This window comes from Cebus imitator, unplaced genomic scaffold (genome assembly GCF_001604975.1).
Source record: "Cebus imitator isolate Cc_AM_T3 unplaced genomic scaffold, Cebus_imitator-1.0 Scaffold224, whole genome shotgun sequence".
Taxonomy (NCBI): domain Eukaryota; kingdom Metazoa; phylum Chordata; class Mammalia; order Primates; family Cebidae; genus Cebus; species Cebus imitator.
Genome location: NW_016107539.1, coordinates 1,041,632 through 1,052,419, shown reverse-complemented (window position 1 = coordinate 1,052,419; position 10,788 = coordinate 1,041,632). Strand labels below are relative to the sequence as shown.

The window sequence follows — 10,788 nt, the reverse complement described above, 5'->3', positions numbered from 1 at the left end:
CTGCTCTCCAAGATGACAGACAGAACCTGCCACTGGGTATTTCTACTCAGGAGCAGTCAGGGGCTGATGCTGACTCCTGGAAGCTACTGAAGGACAGTGTATGTGGGATGTGAAATAGGATGTGAGAAAGACGCATTTGGTCTGGCTGGCCTGCGTCTCCTCCTGCTGAGGACCTGTGGATGCTGCAGACTCCTGCTTCATAACAAATACCTCCCCCCTCCACTTTTTTTTTGAGACAAGGTCTCGCTCTGTCACCAGGCTGGAGTGCAGTGATGTGATCTTGGCTCACTGCGACCTCTGCTGCCTCCCAGGTTCAAGTGATTCTCTGGCCTCAGCTTCCCGAGTAACTGGGACTACAGGCGCGCACCCCCACGCCCAGCTAATTTTTGTATTTTTTTTAAGTAGAGATGGGGTTTTACCATGTTGGCCAGAATGGTCTCGATCTCTTGACCTTGTGATCCACCCACCTTGGCCTCCCAAAGTGCTGGGATTGCAGGTGTGAGCCACCATGCTCGGCCCACCTGTCAACTTTGTAATGGGTGATAGTGCGTTGGGGTGGCCTCCCACTGAGGATGTGCCCATGTGCACGCACCCTGACTTAGACCCCTGTGATTCGAGAAGGGACATCTGATGAACTGGGATGGCACTGTCCCTTGGGTCTCTTACTGATGTCAGCTAGACCTGGGCAGATCCTGTCTCAGCCCATTGCAGCTGCCAGCCGAGAGCAGCTTACCAAGCCCCTGCTCTTCTGGGAGTAAGCACGATGAGCCTGTCATCCAGCTTGGTGGGCACATGCAGGCCCTTCACACTGTTTGCACTCCCCGACCCCACCAAGGCCACCCTCCTGTGGCTGCAGGGATGAAGGGCAACCAGGGGTGGGGCCCCCGGGTCCTCTGCTCACTGCAACCTCTACCTTCCAGGTTCAAGCAATTCTCCTGCCTCAGCCTTCTGAGTAGCTGGGATTGCAGGAGCCCGCCACCACACCTGCCTAATTTTTGTATTTTTAGTAGAGATGGGGTTTCACCACGTTGGCCAGGCTGGTCTCAAACTCCTGACCTCAGGTGATCTGCCCACATTAGCCTCCTAAAGTGCTGGGATTACAGGCATGAGCCACCAGCCTAATAATTAAAAAAAAAAATAAAGCTTTTAGAGACAGGGTCTCCCTGTGTTACCTAGGCTTCTCTCAAACTCCTGGACTCACATGGTCCTCCTGCCTCGGCCTCCCCAAGTGCTGGGATTATAGGCCTAGGGCACTGCGCGGCCCGGGCCGCCAATCACTCTTAACCCTGTGCCAGCTCCTTCTGCCGTGCCTCTGGTGTGCAGCCTGCTTGGAGCCTAGAAAAGATGAGTTATGCCTTACAGAAGGGCAGCTTTCAGCGTGGGAGCCCTCGCAAGCCCAGAGGAACAGACACTGTCACGGGCCAGCAGAGAGTACTGGGTGCCCCCAAGGGCAGTGACTACTGTGATTCCCCTGTCTCCGAGCCCCGTCAGCCTTTGTGTTCATGGCACAGCCTGCGAACCCAGATTCTCTGCTGTGCGCCTGACCCTCAACCTGTGTTATGTTTAGGTGGCCCTGGTACAGTGGACCGAAAGTGTGGGCTTAACCCTGGTGGGCCGGGACCAGTCTTCCATGCAGCTGAGGACCCCTGGCGACCAGATTCTGAACTTCACTATTCTGCAGATCTTCCCTTTCACCTATGAAAGCAAGCGCATGGGCATCATCGTGCGGGTGAGTTGTCTTTTATTCATGGCTTGAAGCAGTTAAAAACCCCAGGCATGCTGCATGTGTCCCTGTGGTTTGACATTCTTTCTGACCCTCTTTACTGTGGTGTCTGTCACCCAGACTAAAGAGGGAATATAATTCCCTAAGCAGAAAGGAAATGAGTTCCTTAATTGGACACACTCCATAACTCTGATCCGCTTATGGTGTCCCTGGTTCTGGAGTGAATGTTAAAGAGAACACTCACTGGGGATTTCTTGGTAGTACATCTCTCATTCTCTGTTGTTTAATATTAAATACGTATTTTTTTTTATTGTGGTGAAATTCACATCATAGAATCATTTTAAAGTGAAAAATTCATTGGCATTTAGTACATTCTCAGGGTTGTGCAGCCACCACACCCCTCTTGTTTCAAAACATTTCATCACTCCAAAAGAAAACCTTGTGACCGGGTGTGGTGGCTCACACCTGTCATCCCCCAGCACTTTGGGAGGCTGAGGTGGACAGATCATCTGAGGTCAGGAGCTCCAGACCAGCCTGGCCAACATGGCAAAACCCCAGCTCTACTGTAATACAAAAATTAGCCGGACGTGGTGGCGCATGCCTGTAATCCCAGCTACTTGGGAGGCTGAGATAGGCTGAGAATGCCTCCCGGGCTCAAGTAGTTCTCCTGCCTTGGCCTCCTGAGTAGCTGCAACTACAAGCATGCACCACCACACCTGTCTAATTTTTGTATTTTTAGTAGAGATGGGGTATCATCATATTGACCAGGCTGGTCTCAAACTCCTGACCTCAGGTGATCTGCCTGCCTTGGCCTCCCAAAGTGCTGGAGTTACAGGCGTGAGCCCCCACACCCGGCCTGCATCTTCAGCTCTGGTTACCAGCGTTCACTGGCTTTTTCTCGAGTGGCTGTACTCATCTCTTTTCCACTGTTCCCACTGTTCCTCCATGTCCTCACCAACAACTGATGGTGTCAGACGTGAAAAAATGTTGCCAGTCTGAAGAGTCTGATTTGATATGTTTTTCTCTTTGCTCTTTTAAAACTTTTTAATTTTTAAATTCTTATTAAAATAATTTATTAATAATAAGAATCCTCGCAGCTTAGCCTCCCGAGTGGCTAGGACTACAGGCTTGCAAAACCATGGCTGACTAATTTTTAAATTTTTGTAGCTATGGGGTTTTACTGTATTGCCCAGGCTGGTCTCAAACTTGGCCTCAAGTGATTCTCCTGCCTGGGACCCCCACAATGCTGGAATTACAGGTGTGAGCCACCATGCCCGGCACATTTATTTATTCTTTGATACACAGTTTCACTCTGTCACTCAGGCTGGAGTGCAGTGGTACCATCACAGCTCACTGCAACGTCTGCCTCCTGAGTTCAAGCAATTCTTCTGCCTCAGTCTCCCGAGTAGCTAGGATTACAGGCATGTGCTGTCATGCCCGGCTAATTTTTTGTATTATCAGTAGAGATGGGGTTTTGCCATGTTGTCCAGGCTGGTCTTGAACTCCTGACCTCAAGCCATCCGCCCACCTTGGCCTCCCAAAGTGCGGGTATTACCCAGCCCAGGTAACATTTGAGTGGGGCTTATTGTGTGCCAGAGGCTGTTCTAAGTGATTTGCATAAAGTAACTCATTTAATTCTTACCACTGTAACCACGTGAAGTAGGCACCATTAAGACTGATGTTTGGCAGAGGAGAAAATGGAAGTGGAGGGAGGCTCAGAAACCTGTCCAGGTTCACACAGCTGGAACTGGTGGGGCTGGGACTCGCTCCAGGCTGCCTGGCTTCTAGTTCCGGGCTCTGTACCGCAGGACCTGGGGGTTAGGACTGGGGTGCGACAAGAGGGATGTGGAAAAGCTCACAGGGGACCCACGGTAATGTCGGGGTAGGATATTAACTCCATATCACTGCGTAACAGATCACCCGCATCTAGTGGCTTGAAACAGCAGTGTGGTCATCCTCACTCATCTGTTACCCATGGTCAGTAGTCTAAAAATATGGAATGGAAAATCCCAGAAATAGACAATTCATAGGTTTTAAGTTGTGTGCCGTTGTGAGTAGTGTGATGAGTTTCATGCCACCCCACTCCATCCCCCTGGGACATGAATTTTTATTTCTGTGCAGTGTCCTCACAACGTCCACCTGCCTGCTCCTGTCACTCAGGAGCCCTCAGGCTGTTAGGGTGTTGCAGGGCTGTGTTCAAGCAAGGCTTATTTCACTTTGATTACAGCATAGTAGAATTGTTCTATTTTGTTCTAAGTTGTTGTTGTTAATCTCTTATTGTGCCTAATTAATAAATTAAACTTTAGCGTAGGTAGATTTGTGTAGGAAAACACATAGTGTATATAGGGGTCAGTGTTATTCGTGGTCTTAGGCACTGAGGTCTGTCTTACAGGGAAATGCATTCCCTTACTCCAGGGAATGTATTCCCCTGCGGTAGAGAAGCTTCTCTTCCTTCTTTTCTTTTCTTTCTTTTTTTCTCTTTTCACTTCTTGCCTCTCCTCTCCTCCTTTTCTTCATTCCCTTCTCTTTCCCCTTCCCCTCTCCCTCCCCTCCCCTCCCCTTCTTCCTTCTCTTTCCTTCCCTTGCCTGCCCCTCCCTCCTTCCCTCCCTCCCTCCCTCCCTCCCTTCCTCCCTTCCTTCTCCTTCCTTCTCCTTCCTTTTCCTTCCTTCCTTTTTCCTCCCTTCATCTCTTTCCGTCTTTCCTTTCTTCTGTCTTTTCTTTATTTCTTTCCAGGGTCTTGCTCTGTTGCCCAGGGTGGAGTGCAGGGCATAATCATGGCTCACTGCAGCCTCGACCTCCCAGGCTCAAGCAACCTTCCTGCCTCAGCCTCCCAAGTAGCTGGGGCTGCAGGTGCACACCACCATGCTCTGATAATTCTTGTAGTTTTGGTGAAGATGGGGTCTCACCATATTGCCCAGGCTAATCTCAAACTCCAGGGCTCAAATGATCCTCCCGTCTCGGCCTCTCAAAGTGCTGGAATTATAGGCATGAGCCACCACACCTAACTGGGGGGCTCGCTTTTCTGTGTGCTATCTGATCGTTTCCGTAGCCAGGAGAGTTTCTGTGGCAGGCTTGCTGGGTCCTCTGGCTCAGGGTCTCTTACAGCCTGGGCTCAAGGGGTCTAAGATTCTCTGGTGCTGGGATCCACATCCAGACGTCAATGGTGTTGGCAGAGTTCGGCTCTGGGAGACAGAGGCTGTGGTGAGCTGAGCAGCGCCACTGCACACCAGCTGGGCAGCACAGCGAGACTTTGTCTCAAAATAAAAAAAGAAAACTTCTCTCCACTTGGTTTAGTGACTGTTGGCAGTCCTAGTTTCGGTCTCACCCAGGCTGGAGTGCAGTGGTGCCGATCTCAGCTCACTGCAACCTCTGCCTCCCGGGTTCGAGCAATTCTGCCTCAGACCCCTGAGTAGCTGGGACCACCGGCATGTGCCACCACACCCGGCTAATTTTTTTTTGTGTGTGTATATATATATGTGTGTATATATATATATATATATATATTTTTTTTTTTTTTTTAGTAGAGATGAGTTTTCACTGTGTTAGTCAGGACGGTCTCGATCTCCTGACCTCGTGATCCGCCCACCTCAGCCTCCCAAAGTGCTGGGATTACAGGTGTGACCCACCACGCCTGGCCCCCCTGTCTCTTCATTAAACATGTGTGAGCTCACACACAGTGCATGGCACACCTTCTCCCACCCACAGAGCAAGGTCATCTCGTTGTGTGAATCTCTGTCTCTGAAGAAATTAGGCCAGGTTAGAGAAGTGCTCGTGTGCTGTCTTTCCGAAGGAAGGTCGTGTCCCTGTTTTGTTTTTGTTGCGTACAAGATGTTCCGATGCCTTCTCCCCTTCCCCTGTGGAGCCACGGGTTTGGATCGCGGCTATAGATCATCATAGCGCTGTCATTGCTGGACTAAAAGACGCCTTTGAGTAGGTGCCAGATACAGACCACAGTGGGAAAAGACGAGGCCCCCAGACAATGCCACACAGCCGGCCGGTCTCTGTAAATTGATGACGTCATCTTGCCATAATATGGGAACGAAGTAAACTTGTGATGAACTCCATGGGAGGAAGTGACTCATGGGAGGAGATAGTTGATGGTATTTATATTGGACGGAGCTTCTGAACTCACCCAAGCCCCTTTCATAGTGAGGAAGCTGGGTGGGGAACATCAGTTCCTGCAGCCTTGCTGCTGAGCACCCTTTGGTTGGGGGAGGGGGGGATGGAAAAAATAAAACCTCTGATGCTTGAATGCGCAGACCCCGCAGCTCCCTTTGGCCTGCATCAAGAGCAGGCATAGTCGCAGTCCATCCAAGATAAAGTGTGCGGTCGAACGCTTTTAAGAGTCATGCCTGTCTTGGCCTGGGGATGCTTTTGAGTCAGCGTGTTGCTCTGAAAGATTGTCGGTGATTAAGGAGCATATTGGAAAGTTATTTTAAAAGAGGAAACTCTACCGTGAATCTGATTTGGGATATTTCTGTCCCGTGAAAGGGCTGTAGAGGCACTGTGGCCCCTGAAGGAGCCTGAAACCGAAGGACAAGGCAGACAAATCCAGTGGGGCGTTAAAGGGCGTTTTAGTGGGGGAACTTGCAGATAGAAGTGTGGCTTTTGTGGGAGCTTAACAGAAGCGTGGTTTTGGGCAGCAAGGCAGATAGATCTCTGCATGGTTACTCCCTAGATCTGAGGCTTATTCCACAGGGAAAGCATCTGTGCCCCTCAGCAGGACAATGACAGGCACCCTCCAGGAGAGGCAAGAAGGCTGTTTGTGTCATCACCTGTAATCTGTGGAGCATCATCAAGCTTGGCATGTTCTTACATGAAGGATGGTGAATAAAGTAGGCATCAGGGGCGTTGATGGGACTGGCCTAATCAGAGTCAGCATGGTGCATTTGCATCTGAGATGCAGTCACTTTTTTTTTGAGATGCAGTTTTGCTCTTGTCGCCCATGTTGGAGTGCAGTGGTGCAATCTCAGCTCACTGCAACCTCCGCCTCCCAGTTTCAAGTGACTCTCCAGCCTCCTGAGTCATTGTGACTACAGGTATGTGCCGCCAGGCCCAGCTAATTTTTTACTTTTAGTAGAGAGGGGGTTTTGCCATGTTGGCTAGGCTGGTTTTGAACTCCTGACCTCAGGTGATCCACCCGCTTGAGCCTCCCAAATTGCTGGGATTACAGGCGTGAGCCACTGTGCTTGGCTCGAGATGCCGTCACTTCTGTCTCCACGGGTTCATATTCAGTGAAGACTTCATGGGCGTTTATTCTGGGCTTCCTGGAGCAGCAAAATTTAGGCACAAGGTATTGATGGCCGTGCTCCATTTTCTTGCCTATCTATACTGCCTCCCACCTCCCAGTGGCCAGAATCACTGGGGGGAAAAAGGGGGAAGGACCTGTGGCCACGCTGTCGTTCCTCAAAGCCAGGACTTCTCCATCTCAGCACTGTTGACTTTTAGGGCCGGAGGAATTCCTGGTGGCAGTTGGGGCGTCCTGTGTGGTGCAGGAGGGTGAGCAGCACCCCTCACCTCCACCCATCAGATGCCAGTAGGACATTGCCTGCGTTGTGACAACTTAGAGTGTCTCCAGACATTACTAGATGTCTCCTGTAGGGCCACATTGTCCCGTGGCGAGTCCCGTGCTCAGTCTTGTTCTCTCCGCATCCTCCCAACAGCGATTATATCACGGAGGGGCCCTTTTTGTGCATCGGTCTCTATGCTGCATGCTTGACTCCTGTTATACAGATGAGAAGACTCAGGTTTGGGGAAGAGCAGTAGCTTGTCCAGCTGCACACAGCTGGGAACTGGTGCCAGGACCAAGCATTTGGGGCCTGTGCCATGGTACTACCCAGGAAACCTGGTCAGGGTGAACTGGAACTGGATCTCTAGGCCAGTCCTCAGGTAGATGTAGGCATCTGGCATTATTCTCAGCTGAGACAGTTAGTTTGGCCCCAGGAGACGTTTGCTAAAGTCTGGAGACATTTTGGTGCCACCATGGAGGGTGTGACTGGTGTCTAGTGCGCAGGGGCCAGGGATGCTGCTGAACAGGGATACAGTGCACAGGAGGGGCCCCGCGGAGCAGAGTTATCCGGCCCCAAATGTTCACAGTGATGAGGTTGAGCACCCCATTCTGGTCCTGGTCTTCCCTAGTCTTTCGGTGGACCACAGTTTGGTGATATCTGGTGTCTCAAGTATAAATCTACATGGTGTGTGAGTCTGTTCCAGTCGAAATAGTAATAACTTTCAAAACAAAGGTCTTAAATCTGGCTAGGCACAGCGGCTCACGCCCATAATCCCAGCACTTAGGGAGGTCGAGGCGGGCGGATCACAAAGTCAGCAGTTTGAGACCAGCCTGGCCAAGATGGTGAAACCCCGTGTCTACTAAAAATACAAAAATTAGCTGGGAGTGGTGGCAGGTGCCTGTAATCCCAGCTACTCAGGAGACTGAAGCAGGGAATTGCTTGAACCCGGGAGGTGGAGGTTGCAGTGAGCCGAGATTGCACCACTGCGCCCCAGCCTGGGTGACAAAGTGAGACTCCATCTCAAAAAAAAAAAAAGGTTTTAAATTTGTTTGATCTTGCTTTCGTCATTGACTAATTTTCCACATGTGTTGAGTTTTTCTTTTACTTTCTGTAGCTTTTGCACCCAAATGAGGCCCCTTCTGGCTTTTCATCTTCAGCCAAGTGATAAAACACTGGTGTCTGTTAAATGTACTCTGTACACCGTCTGTCATGGGAAGCGGACTTTGCAGCCAGAAGAGGGTGTTCCTTTCAGTTTCTCATTCCTTCTGGCCTCCCTCTCTAGGATGAATCAACTGGAGAAATTACGTTTTACATGAAGGGAGCAGATGTGGTCATGGCTGGCATTGTGCAGTACAACGACTGGCTGGAGGAAGAGGTAAGTGTGACGCAGGGAGTTAACACCAGACCTTGAAGCCTGTTCTGCAGGGGGGTCTCTGTGTTTGTTATCAGTGGCTATGTAACAAACCCCCCTGAAATGCAGCTGCTTAAAGCAGCACCCATTTAATAGATGATGGTTTCTGTGAGTCAGGGATCCTGGCGTGGCTGAACTGCATTCTCTGCTTTAGGGTCTCCCACTGGCCGTAATTCAGATGTTGCCTAGGGCTGTGGTCTCATTTGAAGACTCAACCGGGGCCCTTGCGAGCAAGCTCAGTGGCTGTGGGCCGCACTCAGCTCCCTGTGGGCTGTCGGACTGAGGGTCTCAGGTGCTTGTTGACTGTTGATCAGAGGCCACCCTCTATTCCTTGCAAGTGGGCTTCTCCCGTAGGGCCACTCACAGCCTGGCAGCTGGCTCCATCAAAGAGCAGGCGAGGGCACAGGAGAGGGCAAACAAGACGGAAGGGACTGGCTTTCCTAACCTGAGCTCAGCTGTGACATCCCCTCACTCTCGCCTGTTCTGTTTGTTAGGGACAAGTCAGTAGGTCTAGCACACACTCAAAGGGCAGGTGCTTATCCCAGAATGTGAGTTCCAGGGAGCGGGGGCCGTGTCAGAGGCTGCCCAACCCAGTTTGTGATGTGGACAGTTGACCAGCGGCAGGAGGGAAGCAGCGCTCAGGCTTCTCCGGCTGTTTTTGTCCCATCCCTTAGCTCTACGTGGAGAATTTATATTTTGCATTAGATTACCAGTTTAAGGTCTGTAAACCCAGATGTCTACAGGGGCCAGGCAGTTAATGCAGATGAACAAAACAGGTTGTGATTTTTTGAGCAGAGTTGCACTTTGCGTGTAAAATGTGCTGGAGCTCCTCCCTTGACACCTCTGCTTCCTGGGAACGCGGGGGCCACTGCTCCTCAGCCATCAGTGATTGATTTCGTCAGATGCTCAGTTTTTCCACCCATTCAACAACCCAGATTTGTGTGTGAGACCGTATGATTTTTTTTTTTTTTTTGAGACAGTTTCACTTGTTGCCCAGGCTGGGGTGCAATGGCGCAATCTGGGCTCACCACAACCTCCACCTCTGAGGTTCAAGCGATTCTCCTGCCTCAGCCTCCCAAGTAGCTGAGATTACAGACATGCGGAACCATGCCCGGCTAATTTTTCTGTATTTTCAGTAGAGACAGGACTTTTCCATGTTGGCCAGGCTGATCTCGATCTCCCGACCTCAGATGATCCACCCACCTCGGCCTCCCAAAGTGCTGGGATTATAGGCATGAGCCACTGTACCTGGCTGACCATACGGTGTAGACTTAAATTTTGAAACATGTATGTGCTTGTCAAAGACGACCTGTGTGCGGCCATGTTTAGCCACGGGCTGCCTCTCTGCCTCCTCTGCTGTAGAAGGTTTGCGCCAGGGAAGATTGCTGCAGGGGAGAGCAACTTTCTGATTTGCCATTTTCCTTGTTGCCGTGGGAGGGGCACGTCCACTTGGGCCCTGGCACCTCCGCAGTGAGGTCAGGAGCACCCAGCACAGCCCCCGCTCTGACTATGGTCTACTTTTCAGTGTGGCAACATGGCCCGAGAAGGGCTCCGGGTGCTCGTGGTGGCGAAGAAGTCTCTAGCGGAGGAGCAGTATCAGGACTTTGAAGTAAGTTGTTTTGTGACCTTTCCGCGGCTTCTGCAGCCCCGCCCACCTGCCAGTCACCCCTTCCACCTCCCTCCTCCTGTGTGAGCCACTCTGATGTCGTTTCCGGGCACACGGGGTTCACCGTTGTTGAGAGGCCTTTCTACATGCTATTCTCTCTCCCTGGAACTCTCTTCACCCACAGAGCCCCATGGCCCATTCCCTTGCTTCTTTTGGGTTTCAGCTCAACAGCTTCCTCCTCCAAGAAGTCTTCCTGGACCACCTGTCTAAGGCACCTTCTCACTTTCCATCCATCACACCGTGTCACTTTTTCAATGCTTTTGTCACTGTCATCGCACTCCACCATTTGGGGCCAAAACAAGATGTCTAGGAGTTGAATCTGGAGAGGCCAGAAAAACGTAACCTTGACCTCGTTCACGTACTTTTTTAAACATTCATCTTATCCATCTCTTTTCTGGAATAAAAAAATATTTTTGAGGTCAGGGACTTCGCAAGTCTGGTTTGTTCTTTTTTTTTTTTTTTTTTTTTTTTTTTTTT

General features: G+C 50.7%; 1 protein-coding gene across 3 annotated transcripts in view; it reads left to right on the top strand.

Moving 5' to 3' along the window:
* Nucleotides 1-10,788, top strand: part of ATP9A (ATPase phospholipid transporting 9A (putative)) — a 159,378-nt gene that overhangs the window by 121,337 nt on the left and 27,253 nt on the right. For all 3 annotated transcript variants that reach the window (XM_037727256.1, XM_017496879.2, XM_037727257.1), the window contains exons 15-17: nt 1,568-1,729; nt 8,517-8,609; nt 10,171-10,254. In XM_037727256.1, the coding sequence (XP_037583184.1) occupies nt 1,568-1,729; nt 8,517-8,609; nt 10,171-10,254 (339 nt within the window). The remainder of the gene's footprint in view (nt 1-1,567; nt 1,730-8,516; nt 8,610-10,170; nt 10,255-10,788) is intronic.